Raw genomic sequence first — 20,485 nt, 5'->3', positions numbered from 1 at the left:
CCAAGCACGTGATGAGGAGCCCGCTGGTGCTGTCACGTGACCCGCCAACCTGCGGTACCTCGGGGCCGAACTTGCAGCTGCTCTTAAAGGTACAGACCGCGCAGCCCCCTGCTTTAAAGGGGGCTGGGGCAGAGTCCCACGGGTGGGCCGTGGTGGGGGGTGCGAGGGCGCGAGATGGAGCCCCGGGGTAACTCGGTGGGGCGCCCGGCTCGAGTGCAGCGGAGAAGCCGGAGATGGGACCTGCAGTGGGGCGTTGATTCTTCTCGGCTGTCGCAGACCCTCACCCGCCCGGTCGGAGCCAATTCTGGACGCTCCCTGACTTTGAACCCTTCGTGGGACCTGAACTTGATGCCATGGGAGGTTGTGCGGGCTCGCGGCGGCGCCTTTTGGATTCGGAGGGTGCGTATTCCCGCCCGCCCTCCCGAGAGTGACAGCCTCTGCCCCGCAACCCACCCGACTTGGGGCTCGGGCGCGGGCTCGGGGGGGGGGGGGGGGACACCTGTGGCACCTTCGTGCACCTGCGAGGGAGGTGGGGTTCATGCTGTTCTCTTCTCGCCCTCTCAGAGGAGGAGACCGCCCCGGAACCTCGGCCCCCTCGGTCTGACCATAAGGGAGCCCTTTGGAAGAACGTGATGGGTTTCTGGTGAGTGGTCTGAACACTTCAGTAGAAGTAAAAATGGGGTGAAAAAAGTTGGGAAGCAATAGGAGGAAAGAGGGAAGGAAGAGTTGAGCTGGGAAAAAGGAGTTGAATTCACAAATATTTACTGAAACCAGTTGGCTTGCCCTGAGGCAGCGTGTAAATCTCCAAGACTTCACTCATTTACTTAACCACCTTCAAATTTGGGGCAGATGCTCAGATCACCTGTAGGACTACTTACTTTCGTGTTTTTACTCCAAACAGTTCAGACTTTAAATTTGTAAATACATGTTTTTTATTTTTTTTATTTTAGTCTATCTTTTAAAAGATTTTATTTATTCACGAGAGGCAGAGACATAGGCAGAGGGAGACTCAGGCTCCATGCAGGGAGCCTCATGTGGAACTCAATCCCAAGACCCTGGGATCACACCCTGAGTGACAGGCACTTAACCACTGAGCCACCCAGGTGTCCCAATACATGTGTTTTTTAAAAGAAATCTTTATTTTATTTTTATTTATTCACCAGAGAGACATAGGCAGAGGGAGAAGCAGGCTCCATGCAGGGAGCCCTAGGTGGGACTCGATCCTGGGACTGCAGGATCATGCCCTGGGCCAAAGGCAGGTGCTAAACCGCTAAGCCACTCAGGCATCCCTGAAATCTTTAAATCATTACTGTAGATAGAAAGCCAGTGTTTTTTCTAATGCATGTTTTTATAAATGCACCCCCACTTTTTAAAAGATCAACCATCTAAAACAAAAGAAAAGGGATGCTTGGGTGTCTCAGCTTTTGAGCCTCTGCCTTCAGCTCAGTGCGTGATCCTGGGATCCAGGATGGAGTCCCACATCCGGCTCCCTGTGAGGAGCCTGCTTCTCCCTCTGCCTGTGTCTCTGCTTCTCTCTGTGTGTCTCTCATGAATAAATAAATCTTTAAAAAAAATAAAAGCTCATCCATCTACCTTCTGAAATCATTCTGATATTGAGCCTTGGGAAATCCTTCTAGGGGCTAACCTAACATTGAGGGCTTGGGTGGCACACTGGGTTGGAAGTGACTTCCCATGTGACTCTGGAAGAGGCCTGTAACCTCTCCGAGCCTCAGCTTGACAGCCGCAAAATGAAAAGAATGGTGGGACCATGTCATGGACTTGTGAAAAGAGCACATGAAATCTCTGGCACTGGGCGCAGTTCCTTTCCCATCACTGAGGGTAGCTCTGGGAAATGAGAGTAAGCAAAAAAGATCTTTGGTGGGTCATAGAAGGCTTTGGTATTGTTTTAATCCCCACAGGCCCCTGTGAAGTGGTGAGAAGAAAAACTTGTGTCCCCATTTACACATGAGTAGACCGAGGCTGCTCAAGTTGAAAGCGGCAGTCTTTGAGACCTGAACAGGGTCCTTTGGGCTTCGAGCCCCAGGATCTTTGTACTGCTGCACAGCACATCAGAGATGGAGGAACAATGGATGAGAAATGCCCCAGGAACTGAATTATGGTGGAAGCTTGGAGAGAGTCATCAAGGATGACTTTTTAAAAAAATTTTTATTTATTCATTCATGACACACACACACACACACACACAGAGGCAGAGACCCAGGCAGAGGGAGAAGCAGGCTCCACACAGGGAGCCTGACGTGGGACTCGATCCCAGGTCTCCAGGATCAGGCCATGGGCCGAAGGCGGCGCTAAACCACTGAGCCATCCAAGCTGCCCGACTTCTTTTCCTGAGAGGGATAAGGTGTGAACCCAAGTCTGTCATCGCAAACCCTGTATTTCTAACCCTAACACTGAAACGGAGATGGGGTCTGGTGATAGAGAACAACAAGGGAGTTGATTAAAAACCACAGGAGGGGAGATTTGGTGCTAGGACTGTGGGTAGATTGTATTGTAAGCATGGAAGGAGGTTAATACCTGTTTATATGTCAGTTATATCTCAGTAAAACTGGATCGGGGGGAAAAAAGTCCATCCTGTTCACTCTAGGCTCCTGGGCCTTTGCAACAACTTCTCTTATGTGGTGATGCTCAGCGCTGCCCATGACATCCTTAGCCACCAGAGGGCATCTGGGAACCAGAGCCATGTAAGTGATCCTCTCTACCACCACCCGACCATGTTTAGTCAGGGGAAGATGAGGGACTCACTCTAGAGCAGGGACCCCTTTGAAAAACTCATGGAATGGGGTGGCCAAGGAGTGGGGCAAGGGGGTTAAAGTTCCCAGTCTCCCAGACCACAGAGCGGGAAGGGTTTTTGAGAATCAAATGGTGCCACCTATGCAAACTCAAATGTGGGTGAGGCCATGGTCTATAGCAGCGTTCCTTAACCCTCGTGCTGTTAATTTTAGGCTGTAGCATTCTTTGTTGTGGGACTTTCATGTGCATTGTGTAGTGCTTAGCAGCACCCTAGCGGGTCCTCTACCCGCCAGATACTAAGTGTACCCCGTTTTCCAGTTGAGACACGAATGTCTCCAGACATTGCCAACTGTTCCCTGGGGGGTATAATCAGTTGAGAATCTCTTGTCTGTGATGAGCTGGAGTGGGGGGTGCTGGAGTAGCCACCACCTTGCAAATCCAACAGGGAATTTGGTCCAAGACCAGCTTTTTGGGAAACCTAATTTTTAATTTGTTTTTTTGGATGAATAGCTACAAAGACTTTATCAAATTATTTTAAATGTTAGCATTTACATATTCTCGTGTATACATAGAATAGTTATTTGGAATCCTCAGGCCATGGGGTTGCTAATGTGTCCACATGTGAGGTTGGTGGGGAAAAAATGAGACCAGGCTGGGAGCCAAAGGGCTTTAAAAAATTGGAAATCCTCCTAGGGGTTTAAGAAGAGTAGGTCGAAGAGGAAAGGGTCACTGAGGGAGTTTGGTTTAACCCCACCCTCACAGATTTCCAGCTGAATCTCCTTTCCCGTTCTTCGGGGAAAGGGACCCATTTCCAGCCTGTATGCCTACTGCATGTATATGCCCGCTCCCTAAAATTGACATGGCAAACATACCCAAGCTTCCAGTGGGATAGGGCCTTATAAATATATTTATCTCAGAGAAAATAAGGCACTTTGGGAGCATTACAAATTCACTCCTACCTGTACATTGTTCTAGACAGAAAGTAAAAATTTGGGAACCCCAATTTTTTTGGATGAAAGCTCCTGAATATGTTACCCAAGTAGAGCCCATTTACAGAGCCACTTTTGGCCTTTGGGTCCTTAATTTGAACTTTCTACGATGGTAACCTCACCCTCCCTGTTGTGCACTTAGAGAAACTGAGACCCCAAGAGGCCAGACCCAAGGCCATCCTCCAAGTTAGGGCTGAGCTGGGACTGGAGCTAGGCCCTTTGTGTGTGTCTCCTCTTGGCTCTGTAGGTGAAAGATTCTTTTCCATAATCAGGTGGACCCAGACCCTCCGCCTACTGCCCACAATAGCTCATCTCGATTTGACTGCAACTCTGTCTCCACGGCTGTGAGTACCCACCTGGTCCTCCCCAACCCCTGCCACCCCCACCCCTCAGCACCTGGCTGCTGCCATCATGATGATCATAATTAAGACTGAAGTTTCCTAAGCCTTTTCTGTGTGTAGCATACTTTATGTCCTGTGATCGTCACAGTGCTACTAGGAGCTAAGCACTGTAAGCATCTCCCCCCTGTCCCCCATATTCTAGGTCAGGGAACTGAAGCTCAGATAATGCACATGTCTTGACACAAAGCTACAGAGCAGCAGAGCTGGGACTTAAACCCAGATCTCTCTGACCTCAGAGCCTGTGTCTGTAGCAGGTCAACCTGGCCGGTGTCTGTCTTTCCTTGGCCGCTTGGTTGGGAGGCTTGTCGCTGGGACCGTCAGGGATCTCACTCTGTTCTCCTGTTCCAGGCAGTGCTCCTGGCAGACATCCTCCCCACCCTCATCATCAAACTGCTAGCTCCCCTTGGTCTGCATCTGCTGCCCTACAGGTCTGGGTGGGATGGCAGGAAGAAGGGCAGGTGGGATCTGAAGTGGGGGTGGGGGAGGGCGGTAGGGGGAGGCTGGGAGGTTGGGAGGGCTGGGGAGTTGCAGCAGTGGAAGCTGACCTTCCTCTGCCCTGCCTACCTCTTGCCCCTCAGCCCCCGGGTTCTTGTCAGTGGGATTTGTGCCGCTGGAAGCTTCATCCTGGTTGCCTTTTCTCATTCAGTGGGGACCAGCCTGTGTGGTGAGTGTGAGGTTCTGTGTCAGGTGGGGAACTCAGATGAACCAAAACAGAGCATTGCAGGGGTAGTCTTCCCAACTTCTGAGAGGAAAGGGATTGTTTTTATACCCTCAGTCCTTCTGGGACTGTCACAAGTAGGAGTTGGGAGATGAGGTCATTTTGGAGGGATGGGTGATGGCCAGAGGACGGTGGGGGCTGAGCTAGGAGGAAATGGATGGAGTATAGGTAGCTGGAGGTGAGCAGGGTCACCAACACCCCCTGTCATGGGGGTGGCTGAGGCATCAGGGATGAGTTCTCGTTCCGGAGCTGACACCTGGTAGATAGAGGTACCATTCATTTCCTATAAGAGGGCATGCTGGGAAGCAGGTTGGTTCTTGGTTCTCTTCCAGATCTGAAGCATCCCCTGTCCAGGGGATCTGTTTTTAGTCCCTCTGAGCTGATGCAGAGGAGGCCATGGCCAGATACCTCAGGGGATCAGGGCTATGGGGGTGTGTGGCCACTGGCATGCTTGTCCTCCCACCAGGTGTGGTCTTGGCCAGTATCTCGTCAGGTGTGGGAGAGGTCACCTTCCTCTCACTCACTGCCTTCTACCCCAGGTAAGCAGGTGGATCAGGGAGTGAGGGAGAGGACCTTCCGATGCTGGCTGTGATCCTTGCTCATCTCTTGTGTTCTTCTCAGGGCTGTGATCTCCTGGTGGTCCTCAGGAACTGGGGGAGCAGGACTGATGGGAGCATTGTCCTATCTGGGCCTCACCCAGGCTGGCCTCTCCCCTCAGCACACCCTACTGTCCATGCTGGGTATCCCCGCCCTGATGCTGGCCAGGTAGGCTGCCTAGGCTGGGAGGGTGAGGGATTCGAGGAGAGAACTAGATCAGATGCTCCCAATCTTTGGATCCCCACAGCCTTGTAATGTGGGGGTATGGATTCTGGACTGTGATAGGCCTGCTTTGAGTTCTGGAGCTGCTGCTTGTTGGCTGTATGGTGTAGGACAAAGTACTCTACCTGTCTGGTCCTCCTTGCTTCCCCGTGTCAAGCATCTGGTACAGTGTGGGTCCCAAGATGACTTGAAGGGGACAAGGGTGGACTTTACCTTATTAATTTTGAGTGTATTAGGAGAACGTTTTAAGTAGCCAATCAAACCTGTCATTTTACAGATTATTGCTTAGGACAAGGCCACATAGAAAAAGTGAATTCATTTAAAGGAAAATGATGAGCAAAAAATATTTTGTATAGGATGAGTGTAAACACAGCCAATATAGAAGAGACTGAAATTTCCAAAGTTCTGGCCCAGCATGGAATGAGTACATGGTAAATGGTAGCCAGAGCGATCATTAGAATAACAATGACAAGAAAACAGAGTTGACTTGCTTGGTGTGAGCCATGAGTCCAAACAAGGGCCGGTGGGTATAAACAACAAGGAGACAAATTTCTGCTCCTTTCTGCAGTTGTGGCTCTCTGGCACAGGATGAGGGGGCCTACAAGGAGTATAGGAATGATGAGGGGCTGCCCTGGGAGGGCGGGCACTTCGATCTCATCTCCATCCCACCCGTTCCTAGCTATTTCTTTTTGCTCACATCTCCTGAGCCCCAGGACCCTGGAGGGGAAGAAGAGGCAGAGACATCAGCGCGGCAGCCCCTGATAGACAGTGAAACCCCAGAGTCGAAGCCAGGTAGGAGACTTGGGGTCCCTCAGACTCGTCACTCTCTCTGAAAGGGCACCAGCCTTTCTACTCTACAGTGGACACAGTCAGGAAGGGAGGTGGACGGCAGTGCTGGTTAGGGTAAGAGCCAATTGCATCCATCTATTCAAGAATACTCACTGGGACACTTAGGTGGCGCAGTCAGTTAAGCAACCGGCTCTTGATTGAATCTCAGCTCATATCAGGGTCATGGGATCAAGCCCCCTGGGCTCCACAATGAATGTAGAGCCTGCAAAAGAGCTTCTCAGTGAGTGCTTACGATGTGCTGATCACTAGGGGTACCAGGTGCACAACATGAGGAATGGGGGCAGATTCATAAACAAGTAGCTGAATCAGAAACATGTTATTTTCGAGCCTTGGTAAGTGCTGGCCAGACATAAAGCAGAGAGGGTTGCTAGGAACTGAGGGAAATAGAGAAGGGTCCTACCTGGAGGAAGTGGTCTGAGAAAACCTTTTTGAGGAGATGTCATTGGCCTGAAATTTGAATGACAGGGAGCCAGCCTTATGGACAGCAAGGTGAACAGGCTGCGGGCAGAGCGAACAGCAGTGGGGCGCACCTGGGTGACTCAGTTGGTTAAGCGTCTGCCTTCATTCATTCATGATCTCAGGGTCTTGGAATCAAGACCTACGTCAGGCTCCCTGCTCAGTGGGGAGCCCGCTTTTCCCTCTCCCTCTGCTGCTTCCTCTGCTTGTGTCTCTCACTCACTGTTAAATAAACAAATAAAATCTTAAAAAAAAAAAAAGATCCTGTGTTGGGAATGAACTTGGATGGTCAAGAAACGGAAGGGGCCAGTGTGGCTGGGTTGGAGAGATAAAGCTATCAAAGTGTACAAGAGCTATGGAGAGGTCCCACCAGTTAATTCCTTTTTTTTTTTAATTGTGGTAAAATATATTTAACATGAAGTTTACCAATTTAACCATTTGAGAGGGGGGCAGGGACAGAGGGAGAGAGAAAATCTTAAGTGCAAAGGAATCTCACAACCCTGAGATCATGACCTGAGCTGAAACCAAGTCAGACGCTTAACCAAATGACCCCCCCCCCCGCCCCAGGACTCCTTAACCATTTTTAATTGTATAATCCAGTGGCATTTAAGTACCTTCATGCAGTGAGTGTGAATGTGGTTGGTTCTTACCCACCAGCACACCTCTGCCGAGTCCATGTGCCAATCTCACCTTCCTTTCCCTCCCCGTTTCCCTGCAGACTCCAGCTCAAACCTCTCCCTTCAGGAAAGGTGGACTGTGTTCAAGGTATGGTTGGTGGCTGTGGCGAGGCCCCCACCCTCACAGCCAGTGCCTGCCTGCCAGCTTTCCACTTATGTCTTCTGACTCTTCCAGGGCTTGCTATGGTACATTATCCCCTTGGTCCTAGTTTACTTTGCGGAGTATTTCATCAATCAGGGGCTGGTGAGTGAGGGTTGCAGGGAGGGGTGCAAGTCACAATAGAGGCAGGGGCCCCACTTGTCTCTGACCGTCTACCCTCTGTGCTCTTTGCTGCAGTTCGAGCTCCTGTTCTTCCGGAACACATCCCTGAATCATGCTCAGCAGTATCGCTGGTAAGAAGAGTGAGATGGGGCAGCAGGATGGGCGGGGGGCTGGGAGGGCCCCTTGATGATGGGGCAGGCAGCAGCTGGGGCCATCCTGCTGAGTAGGGGCCCAGAGGGGCTTCCTTCTCCTCTCTGCCCCCTTCAAAGGTACCAGATGCTCTACCAGGCTGGCGTCTTTGTTTCCCGTTCTTCTCTCCGTTGCTGTCGCATCCGTTTCACATGGGTCCTGGCCCTGCTGCAGGTACCAAGCCTGGCTCTCCCTCCATTCCCTCCTTGGCTCCCAGCTACCCAAGACCCCAGGTCTCCTTCCCTCCGCAGGAAGTGTTTCTTGCCCACTGTCAGGTTGTCTGGGGAACAGAGAAGGCCAGCAGGACTCCAGTTCTGTATAAAATGTGTGGCCTTGGGAAACCTGGCAAACGTGGATGCAAATCCCACCTTCTGTTCTCTGCAGTTGTGTGACTTAGGGCAGGTCTCTAAACCAGTCCAAGATGAGAGTTCCTCATCTCTGAATCAGGTGTGGCCAACATCTGCTTCTCTAGGTAGTTATAAAAAATAGAGATGAGAAGAAGTGTTTTAGAGCACTAGAAGTACTTCCTTGATGATTTTCTCAAGCTTCATGCTGAGACACAGGCTTTCAAATAATATCTCTGTGGATAAAAAAAAAAATGATGCACTGGTCTTTTACTCTGGATGGTTCATTATGATAGAACCAGTGATGTTGTAGCCAACAAGTTATTTACCGCCAGGCTGGTGAGCAAATTTAACTTCCTGTTGCAGAACTATGACAGCCTTAAGTGAACACACACCATTCTCTCCCATGGTCTAACTGAAGTAGCTTCACATAACCAGCCTTCATTGTTTCAAAGTCCAGGGTCTCTTAGCCCCTGAAGGTAACTATCAAAATAAACTTTCCATTAGTCCAGGGAAGTCATTTTTAATTAACTGAGCCTGATTCTAGGATAACAAGATATAGAACAAATCTAGGTTGCACTTGAATGTTTCGACAGTACTGTGTGAATGCCCTGTAGCTTTCTTCCTTATTTTTCTGAACAGTACCGCCCGCCCAGGGCCCTGTACCACCAAAGTCCCAAATTGTTGTATCAACAATTCTGAACTCAGGGTTCTTCATTAGATGCCACTGACATGGGTAGCTTAGGATTTTAGCTGTAATTTTAACCAAGGCTGCTCCGTAGAATTAGTGGCTTATCATCATTTAATTCTATTACAGAAAGTGTGTAGCCCCATGACACAGACAAAAGTGTTGGTGGTGTACTGCCAGTCACATTAGTATCACCGCATGTGTTCTTTTAAATGCAGACCTCTGAGCTCACCTCAGACTTAATGAATTAGAATCTTCAAGGGCAAGGCTTTTGTGGGTCACAAGGTGCCCAGGTGATCTGTATGTACATTGTGCATGAACCACCATGGCCGCCTACGTATTGGCAAGGCAACCCTACATGCTTGGGCCTGGGACACTGGGATCCTCTGAAGGACTGGGGCACAGAGGAGGGACCTACCCCCGTGGGTGGGGCAAGAGTAGCTTCCTAAGAGACATGAGAACACCTCACCCAGAGTTTCTCAACCTCGGCCTTATTGACATTTGGAGTTGAATCATTTGTTGCACGGCTATCCCATGCACTGCAAGGTGTTGAGCAGCATCTATGGCCCCAGGCAACTCCCTCCCCACTTGAGACAGCCCAGAACATCTTTAGACATTGCCAAATGTCCCCTGGGTGGCAAAAATCACACCCAGTTGGAAACTACTGGTCCACCCAAAGCCTCAGTCTGGTAAAATGGTGGGAGAGGGGTGGGCCTCTCTCTTCAGGGAGCCCTTGGGAGGAGGCATGAGAACCCAGGAGCAGGAGAGATCCTGTTCCTAGTTGAGCTGCGAATAGTGGTGACCAGGAGATCTTAAGTGAGGGAAGGGGAATAGTGTCCAGGAGTGACATGAGACATGAGCCAAGGTGAGGTTGGGGGAGGGACTTAGAATGTCTAGGGTGCTGGGACAGGATAGGAAGGCCTACCCCACATCCAGGGTCTGGTAGGCCAGCTGGGTGTTGGGATTTGATCCGGGTCTGTCAGCCCTCTCCTCAGCATCTCCCAGAACCAGGGGCCACTGGATGGGATCTCAGCCTCTGGTCCCAGGCTCAGCCTTCCCCTCCACCTGCATCCCCAGTGCCTCAACCTGGCCTTCCTGCTGGTGGACGTGTGGTTCAGCTTCCTGCCCAGCATCTACCTCGTCTTCCTGATCATTCTGTATGAGGGCCTCCTCGGAGGTGCTGCCTATGTGAACACCTTCCACAACATTGCCCTGGAGGTCAGTACCAGCTGGGCAAGGGCTGCGGGGTGGGGGGAATGGGGGGGTGTCTAGGATTGAAGCCTCACCCCTGCTTCCTGTCCTCCCCAGACAAGTGACCAGCACCGGGAATTTGCCATGGCAGCTGCCTGTATCTCAGACACTTTGGGAATCTCCCTGTCAGGGCTCCTGGCCCTGCCTCTGCATGACTTCCTTTGTGACCTGTCTTGATACTCTGGCTTCTCAGGACATGGAAAACACTAACCTAGGCCTACACTGACAGACAGGTGAGCGCTGGCGCACAGCCCAGAGCCAACTCACCAGCTCCGCTTCAGACTTTCCAAGGGCAAGCAGCGGGGGCACAGAGAAGTGCTCAGGTCCCATCCCCCCTTTGAGCAAGAGCCCACGAGGTTTTTGCCTACTCCCAGGCTGGCCTTGGGGAGTTTCTTCACAGCGTGACTTCCTCACAATAAATGCCTGTTTTACCAATTGTATCAGTTGACTCCTGTGCCATTTTTCTTCCTGAAAGAAAAAAAAAACGTTCTTTTGTTATAGAAGTAATAAAAACGGACTTTGGAATATGTGCAGGAGAGTATAAAGAAAGCATTTCAGCAGATCTCTACCTATTCTTTGAGACTTTACTCATATACTCATTCATTCACTGTATGGGGCAATCTACATTTATTTTTCTCCAATGTAAGTTTTCTATAAGTTTTCAAACATACAGAGAGATTGAAAGAATTCCCAGAATAAGTGCTCATGTATGTAAGACTGGGTTCTATGGGGAACATTTTGCTACAGTTACTTTATCACATGTGTAACACTCCATCCAAATGAAGTCTTACTTTTGCAATATATTTCAAAGTAGGAGGCTGACTCTAATACACTTCCCTCTGTTTTTTTTTTTTTTAAGACTATTTTTAAGTAATCTCTACGTCCAACATGGGGCTTGAACTTGCAATCCTGAGATCAAGAGTCTCACACCACCAACTGAGCCAGCCAGGTGCCCCTAATATAGTTCCATCTAGATGCTTCAGCATGTGTATTAGCTAGAATCTGGTATTTTTATATAGTCCTTTTTTTAAGTTGTTTTTTTTAAGATCTTATTTATTCATGAGAGAATTTGTGAATTTTATTTATTCATACCCTGAGCCAACGACAGATGCTCAACCACTGAGCCACCCAGGTGCCCTACAAATGATTATATATTTTTAAAGTAATGCTGGCTCAGTAGTGTTTCCGATACTCCCATATTTGCCATGTATAACAGTACTTTTATTCACTTAATATTTTTCATTAAATGACTTTTAATATAAAATTTTTAAGGGATACTTAATGGGAGGGACTATTGAAATCATGAGTTTGAAATGCTAGTTACATATTTTTTCTACAACACTTTAAAATAAATGCAGATAGTCCCTGACTTATGATGATTAGACTTAATGATTTTTCAACTTTACAATGATGTGAGAGCAATAGCCATTCAGTAGAAGCTATACTTCAAATTTTTTTTTTTATTAATTTTTATTTATTTATGATAGTCACACAGAATGAGAGAGAGAGAGAGAGGCAGAGACACAGGCAGAGGGAGAAGCAGGCTCCATGCACCGGGAGCCCGACGTGGGATTCGATCCCGGGTCTCCAGGATCGCGCCCTGGGCCAAAGGCAGGCGCCAAACCGCTGCGCCACCCAGGGATCCCTATACTTCAGATTTTGAATTTTGATCTTTTCCCAGGCTGGTGGTAGGTGCTATAATCTCTTGTGATGCTGGGCAATGGCAGCCAACCACAGACTCCCAGTCAGCCACTCAATCACCAGCATCAACAATGGACACACAACCCTTCTGTAGCCATACAACCAGTCTGTTTGCCACATTCAGTATAGTATTCAGTCAATTACATGATATTTTATCTTGTAAAATAGACTATGTTCACCAACTTTGCCCAGATACAGGCTGGTGTAAGTGTTCTGAGCACGTTTAAGGTAAGCTAGGCTAAGCAATGATGTTCAATAGGTTAGGTGTATTATATGCATTTTTAACTTAAAATAGTTTCAACTTACGATGGGTTTATCAGGACCCCTATCGTAAGTTGAGGAAAATCTGTATATAACTTTTGGAGTTCAAAGTGAACATCCACATATGCTCTGAGACTATCCCATCACCACCAGTGATGTTTATGGCTCACGCTCAGGGAAGTGCTGACATGGTGGTTAATAGCATGGGCTTTGCTGGCAGAGAAGCCTGGCCCTTTAGGCCTCAGCTCTGCCATTCATGAACTCACGATCTCAGGCAATCATCTTCATTTCTCTGCACTGCAGTTTGCTGATCTGGTCAAATGGGGATGACAGTAGTATCAGTATGTCATAATGTGGTTGTAGAAACTGCATGAGCTCTTGGGAAAGCACGGTCTTTGTTCATGCTAGGGATGGGCTTCTGCCTTTATCTTTATACTGCATTATACTAGTTGTTCTCAAAACTTGAGTGTGTTCCAGAGGGCTTGTACAAATACAGATTACCAGGGCTCACCCCCACAGCTCTGAGGAAGTGTGGGGTGGGGACCAAGAATATGCCTTCCTATCATACACTCAAGTAATGCTGATGCTGCTGTTCTTGGGACCATACTTTGAAAACCACTGAATTGTGCTTTTCCTTTTAAAAAAAAAATTAAATTCAATTAGCCAACATATAGTACATTCTTAGTTTTAGATGTAGAGTTCAATAATTCATCAGTTGCACATAACACCCAGTGCTCATCATATTACATGCCCTCTTTAATGCCCAATTACCTCATCCGTATGCTTCTCCTTTTTAAAATATTCTCCATAGGGACTTGTATCTAGGATACATACATGAAGAACTCTTCCAACTAAAAAAAAAAAAAATCTTGAGGACCGCCCCCCCCCCAACCCTGGGCCCAACTTCATTCTTTTGGATGTGAATATTCAGTTGTCCCACCACCATTTGTTGAAAAGACTCCCTATGGATTTGTTTTAGAAAATCAGCTGTTGAAAATCAGTTGACTGCAAATGTGGGGATTTGTTTCTAGACTCTTAATTCAATTCCAATGATCTACATGTTTATTCTTATGCTAGCACAACACCATCTTGATTACTGTAATTTTGTAGTGAGTTTTTGAAATTGGGAAGTGTGAATCCTCCAACTTTGTTCTTTTTCAAAAATGCTTTATGGGAATGCCTGGGTGGCTCAGTGGTTGAGTGTCTGCCTTCAGCTCAGGATGTGATCCCCAGGTCCCAGGATCAAGTCCTGCATCAGGCTCCCTACAGGGAGCCTGCTTCTCCCTCTGCCTATGTCTCTGCATCTTTTTCTGTGTCTCTCATGAATAAATAAATAAAATCTTTTTTTAAAGAATGTTTTATGAATTTTAGAATGAGCTTGTCAATATCCATAAAGAAGCCAGTTGCGATTTTGATAGGGCTTGCATTGAACTGTATATCAGTTTGGGAAGTATTGCCAACTTAACAACATTAACTCTTTTGATCCATGTACATGGGATGGCTTTCCTCTTATTTAGATCTTTATTTTCTTCCAAGAATGCTTTCTAGTTTCAGAGTATACATTTTGCACTTCTTTTGTTAAATTTATTTCTAAGCATTTTATTCTTTTTTGGTGTTTTGTTAAGTGGCATTGTTTTGCTTTGTTTTGTTTTTAGAGAGAGGGGAGGGGCAGAGGGAAAAAGAGAGAGAGAATCTTAAGCAGGCTCCATATCCATCTCAGAGCCTGATGCGGGGCTTGATCTCACAACCCTGAGATCAAGACTTGAGCCAAAATCAAGAGTTGGACACTTAACTGACTGACAACCCCAGTGGAATTATTTTCTTAATTTCCTTTTTGGATTGGTCTTTATAAATGTATAAAATACAATTGCTGGGATCCCTGGGTGGCGCAGCGGTTTGGCGCCTGCCTTTGGCCCAGGGCGCGATCCTGGAGACCCGGAATCGAATCCCACGTCGGGCTCCCGGTGCATGGGGCCTGCTTCTCCCTCTGCCTGTATCTCTGCCTCTCTCTCTCTCTCTCTCTCTCTCTTTCTCTGTGTGACTATCATATATAAATATATATATATATAAATACAATTGCTTTTTTGTCTACTGGTCTTTTATCCTCCAACCTTGCTGAGCTCATTATTATTTTCAATAGTTTTTGGTAAATTCCATAGGATTTTCTATATATGAAGTATGTCATCTTCAAACCTATCTAATCTAGATGTCTTTTATGTGACTTTTTGCTGAATTGTCTTGGCTAGAACCTCTAGTACAACATTGAATAGAAGTTGTAAGAGTAGACTTCCTTATCTTGTTCCTGATTTTAGGGGAAAAGCTTTCAATCTTTCATCATTAAGTATGATGTTAGCTGTGGATTTTTTGCAGATGTCCTATATATCATATTGAGGAAGTTCCCTTCTGTTCCTAGTTTGTAAAGTATTTTTATCATGAAGATGTTTTGCATATTGTCAAATGCTTTTTTTTTTGCATCTATTGAGATGATCATTTGATTTTTGTCTTTTAATTTACTGACATGGTATATTACATTAATTCATTTTCATATATTAACCAAATTTTGCGTTCCTAATAAATCTCACTTGGTCATGGTTTGTGTATTATATTTTCTACTATTTTGTTGAGGATTTTTGTGTCTGTAATTTATAAGAGATATTGGTCTGAAGTTTTCTTATGTCACTTTTGTCTGATTTTGGCATCAGGGTAATACTTGCCTCATAGAATGAGTTGGAAAGTATTCCCTCTTCTATTTTTTGAAAGAATTTGTGAAGAACTGTTGTTAATTCTTTAAGTAGTTACAGAATTATTAACCAGTGGAACCATCTGGACCTGTGCTTTCCTCTGTGGGTAGTTTCTGCTACACGTAGTTTTTAAGCGCTTGAAATGTGGCTAGTATGACTGAGAAACTGGGCTTTTAATTTCATTTAATATATAACAAGTTACAGATGACTATTGTTGACTATACTAGACACAATAGGTCTTGGACAGTGGTTCTCAATGGGGTGGTACTGTCCCCTATGGTCATTTTGGAAGTTTGTCGGTGGCCCACACCTTACAAGGTGAGGGCCAATTTCCTATGCCTGAATGGCTTGTCAGTGTTCCCACCAGACATCTAACAATATGTGCCAAGAATCTAACTTCATTTTACATGTGAACCCAAGATGTATCTTGCTTGCTTTTAATATACACCTATTTTTCCAGGAATTCAACCGTTATGCACATTGAAAGAAGATTGCTTTTTGTTTTGTTTGGATCTTTACCAAAAGCTGTTCACCATATTTGGAAAATCCCTTCACTGAAGGCAGCACTCATAATAAAACCTATTGTTTCTGGCTGCCATTGTAGCTGGCTTGTTCACTGTGATTCTAAATACGTGTAAAAAGGCTGAGTATGTATGCACATATCTCTTTTAAAATATCAAATATAAAGAAAAAAGTTCAACATTTTTTCACATTATAATTGTCTTCTCATAAGTTCAAATTACATCATTGCAAGTAGGTACAAATCTCTGATTACTTCTTTTTTTTCTTTTATAAAGTATGGCAAACTTTTTTTTTAATTTTTATTTATTTATGATAGTCACAGAGAGAGAAAGAGAGAGAGGCAGAGACATAGGCAGAGGGAGAAGCAGGCTCCATGCACCGGGAGCCCGATGTGGGATTTGATCCCGGGTCTCCAGGATCACGCCCTGGGCCAAAGGCAGGCGCCAAACCGCTGCGCCACCCAGGGATCCCTCTGATTACTTCTTTATATCTTTTAGGAAAATCACACTTTAGCATTTACATATTTTGGTACATGTTTTAAATAAAGAGTACTTTCCCTTTTCTCCTTCATAAATACAGTTAGAATATAGCAGTATTTACTGAAGCTGGATATACACATACTCTGTGGTCTATCTCACCAAAGAAGATAAGTACTTAAGTCCACAAAAAGACTTGTATAGGCAGCCCCGGTGGCGCAGTGGTTTAGCGCCGCCTGCAGCCCTGGGTGTGATCCTGGAGACCCTGGATAGAGTCCCACGTCAGGCTCTCTGCATGGAGCCTGCTTCTCCCTCTGCCTGTGTCTCTGCCTTTCTCTCTCTCTCTGTCTCTATGAATAAATAAATAAAATATTTTTTAAAAGACTTGTATAAACGTATTAATAAAAGCTTTACTCACAATAGCGCTCCAACAGGGAACAATCCAAATTAACAGGACAATTAATACATTAAGGCATAGTTACATAATTGAAAGTATTCAGCAATCATAGCAGGAGGAACTACCAGTATGTAACAACATGGATGAATCTTACAGGCTCCTGGAAGAAGACATAAAAAAGGACATACATTATAATTCTATGTATCTGAATCTCAAGAACAGGCAAAGCTAACAGATGATGGTAGAAGTGAAAACAGTTGGTGCACTTCCCTGTATGTATCTTACCTTTCCTGTCAATAATAATCATAACAGGGATCCCTGGGTGGCGCAGCGGTTTAGCACCTGCCTTTGGCCCAGGGCGCGATCCTGGAGACTCGGGATCGAATCCCACATCGGGCTCCCGGTGCATGGAGCCTGCTTCTCCCTCTGCCTGTGTCTCTGCCTCTCTCTCTCACTGTGTGCCTATCATAAATTAAAAAAAATTTAAATAATAATAATCATAACGGTAACACGTGATTGGACACGTACTGCATGAAATGCACTGAGGGAGATACTAAGGTGTATAAAGATTCTATCCCTGTCTCCAAGGAGCTCAGAGGTTATTTAGGAAAATAAAACATACACAAAACAAAAAAAGTTGTGTCAGAAGGTTATATTTTCTATGAATTTCATAAAGCATCTCAAGATATTTGTTTTTAAAATGGGGCTCTGGAGCAACTGAGTGCCTCAGTGGTTGAGTGTCTGCCTTTGGCTCGGGTCACAATCCTGGGGTCCTGGGATCAAGTTCTGCATTAGGATCCCTGCAGAGACCCTGCTTCTCCCTATGCCTATGTCTCTGCCTCCCTCATTCTGTGTCTCTTATGAATAAATAAAATAAAGTCTTAAAAAAATTGAGGCTCTGGATCTATTAGAACTGATGTGGCTGGAGTTGAGTGAATAAGAGAGCATGATACGCATGATTTAGTCCCAGAGAGGAGTCCAAATGCCTCCCTTCCTCTTACTCCATGCTCACTCCTCTTCCTCCTCTTGGTCATCCCCTCTTACAATTATAATGTATCCCGCTTTGGTCAACATTAGGAAGTAAAATGATGTATCCAGAAGAGATTTCTGTGGACTCTGAATGGAAGGATCTGGTTTTGGGACCTCACTCTGTTGCTAGCTTAGCCACCATGTGCTCATTCACATCTGTAGGATGTGTGGTTTTCTCATCTGTAGGATGAGGTTAGTAGTAGCTGCTTTGCCTGCCTACCTACAAGTTTGTCATGACTTTCAAATATCTTTAAGTATTTGAAGTTGCTGCTCAAATGCCAGTAATGACTAATACTTCTCAGCTTGCTGGTTACATTATTACAGGCATTCAAGACAGAAGCAGTCTGCCAAGGGAAATGTGACGCCCACAAGAACCGTAGACACCAGACTGATCAAAGCTCTGCCTGGGTGTGCTTCCCGCTCTGGGACCATTAAGCACCCATCAAAATCTAGGCATTAACAAAACTCACCTATTAAAAACACCCATGTTATGCTTGGCTCCAGTTGTGAAGTTTAGTTATGCTCATAAAGGAAGAAATTATCAGATTTTCTTTACTCTGCTGCCCTCATTCCTATCCATCCTATTCACAAGACTGAGTTGTTTTAACTCAGTCTAACTCTGAAACAGTAAAGCTCTACAGGCTTTGAAATAATGCTTGGGAAAAAAATGAAATAATGGTTGGGTTTGGAATACAATATCTCAGGTGTCTATATCCTTTTCTCTAAAGGGTTGTTGTGAAGATTTAAAAGAGGTATTCATCAAGAGAAGTCTGAGGAAATGCATTTTTAAAGGATTTTATTTATTTATTTGACACAGAGAGAACACAAGTGAGGAAGCTGCAGGCAGAAGGAGAGGGAGAAGCAGACTCCCCACTGAGCAGGGAGCCTGATGTGGGGCCCAATCCCAGGACCCTGGGATCACTACCTGAGATGAAGGCAGACACTCAACCAGCTGAGCCACCCAGGCTCCTCTGAGGAAATGCATTTTATGGTTCATGATATACTGGTACAATGGTTTGCCATCTAAAAGAATGAGAGGGCAGCCCGGTTGGCTCAGCGGTTTAGCACCACCTTCAGCCCAGGGTGTGATCCTGGAGACCTGGGATCAAGTCCTGCATCGGGCTCCCTGCATGGAGCCTGCTTCTCCCTCTGCCTGTGTCTCTGCCTCTGTCTCTCTCTGTGTCTCTCATGAATAAATAAATAATCTTAAAAAAAAAGAATGAGAAAAGTCCATGTGCCTTTATAGAAAGAGCTGCAAGATATGGTAAATAATGAAACAAGATACAGAAGAGCACAAAAAGAATGCTTTGATTTGTGTAAGAAAAAAGGTGGGGATATATATAACATATATACTAATATATATATAACAATTATATATATCCCATCTCTCTGTTGATAAACACTGTATAGCTATGGACACATAAAAAGATGTTAAAATATGTATGTATGTATGTATGTATGTATGTATATTATAAGGATTATATCAATAAGGATCTATCAGATACCTAGCTATCTATATATCCTTACTGATATAACCCATCTACATATATATATATCTGTATCCTTTTATGTATCTTAGCTATATATTCCGAGAAACATGTGGAATGATAACACTGTAAACCAGTAATTGTGTTTGCCTCTGGGGAGAGAAGCTGAGGAACTGGGAATCAAGGGTGGGAAAGAGATTTCTTTTTTCTTTGTATATTCTTCCGTACCATTTACATTTTATAATGTACATTTAATTAATGTAATGACATTTTGTAATCATGTACATGTATTATTTTAAGAGAAAGATTGTCCATGTGAAAGGGCTTGGCACACAATAATATTTTGCCTTGAAAATATTTGTGGGTGTACCATGAATCTTGTTCAAGACCTCCATTTACCTAGGAGATCCTGAGTGTGTGTGTGTTTTTTTTTAACTTATTTATGACAGTCACACAGAGAGAGAGAGAGAGAGAGAGAATGAGAGAGGCAGAGACACAGGCAGAGGGAGAAGCAGGCTCCATGCACCGGGAGCCCGACGTGGGATTCGATCCCGGGCCTCCAGGATCGCGCCCTGGGCCAAAGGCAGGCGCTAAACCGCCGCGCCACCCAGGGATCCCCCCTGAGTGTGTTTTTAATTTTTCTTTAAAAAATAAAGCTGCATCAAATGTAGCATGTGGCATCATATTAAGTTGTGACAACACTGGATGGATCGCGGATACATGGATGCTCATTAGAATCATCATCTATTTAAAAGATTTTATTTATTTGTTTATTCATGAGAGACGCAGAGAAAGAAAGAAAGCAGAAGGAGAGAGAAGCAGGCTCCCCGTAGGGAGCCTGATGTGGGACTCGATCCCAGGATCCTGGGATCATGACTTGAGCCAAAGGCAGATGCTCAACCACTGAGCCACCAGGTGTGCCTAGAATAGTCTTTATTCTCATCTCTGGGCTTGAAATTTTTATAATAAAAAATAAAATTTAAGAAGCCTGCTGAGTAGTAACTGGAGGGGGATACATGAGCAGGACATGGAAGTGGGGGGAATCTGGTCATGTCCTGTTTTTGACGTAAGTGCTGGTTACAGAAGTGGACTCACTTTTATGAAAATTCATCAGGTTGTATACTTATGACCTATCATTTGTCTGAACCTATGTCCCATTTCAATAAAAAGTTCACTAAGAAAGCCAGCTCCCTGTAGTTTAAATTTTTCATGACTTAGTAAAGAACTGGTTGAAAATAGAGTTCAGTATGATTTTTTTTTTTTGCAACTTCTCAGGATCCTGGGAGTAACAAGAAGCCACTCTAAAATCAATGACTTCCCTTTAGCGTGAATTTGTATTTCTTCATCTTCAGTGACAATGATTTTTATGTCATTCAACTTCCTTTCCCCTTTACCTTGGGTTCCCTTGGCAATTTCTGTGCATTCCTCTTCTATTTGGGGAGGTGAAGAGGTTGGTGTCAGAATCAAGTGGATCTGT

The 20,485-nt window shown here is 45.5% G+C and overlaps 1 protein-coding gene across 1 annotated transcript; it reads left to right on the top strand.

Annotated features, from left to right (window-relative positions):
- The first annotated feature begins 11 nt into the window (after positions 1-11).
- Positions 12-10,834, top strand: CLN3 (CLN3 lysosomal/endosomal transmembrane protein, battenin). Its single transcript, XM_055340797.1, has 16 exons — positions 12-89; positions 277-399; positions 565-643; positions 2,606-2,702; positions 4,013-4,084; positions 4,490-4,569; positions 4,720-4,805; positions 5,326-5,398; positions 5,481-5,624; positions 6,358-6,470; positions 7,702-7,748; positions 7,836-7,904; positions 7,998-8,053; positions 8,192-8,285; positions 10,221-10,361; positions 10,452-10,834. Exons 2-16 carry the CDS (start codon positions 354-356, stop codon positions 10,569-10,571), a joined length of 1,317 nt encoding a protein of 438 aa, XP_055196772.1. The 5' UTR covers positions 12-89; positions 277-353; the 3' UTR covers positions 10,572-10,834.
- Positions 10,835-20,485: the final 9,651 nt, after the last annotated feature.

The sequence above is a fragment of the Nyctereutes procyonoides genome, unplaced genomic scaffold (assembly GCF_905146905.1).
Source record: "Nyctereutes procyonoides isolate TBG_1078 unplaced genomic scaffold, NYPRO_anot_genome, whole genome shotgun sequence".
Classification (NCBI taxonomy): Eukaryota; Metazoa; Chordata; class Mammalia; order Carnivora; family Canidae; genus Nyctereutes; species Nyctereutes procyonoides.
This window is presented reverse-complemented; position numbering and strand designations above follow the sequence as displayed.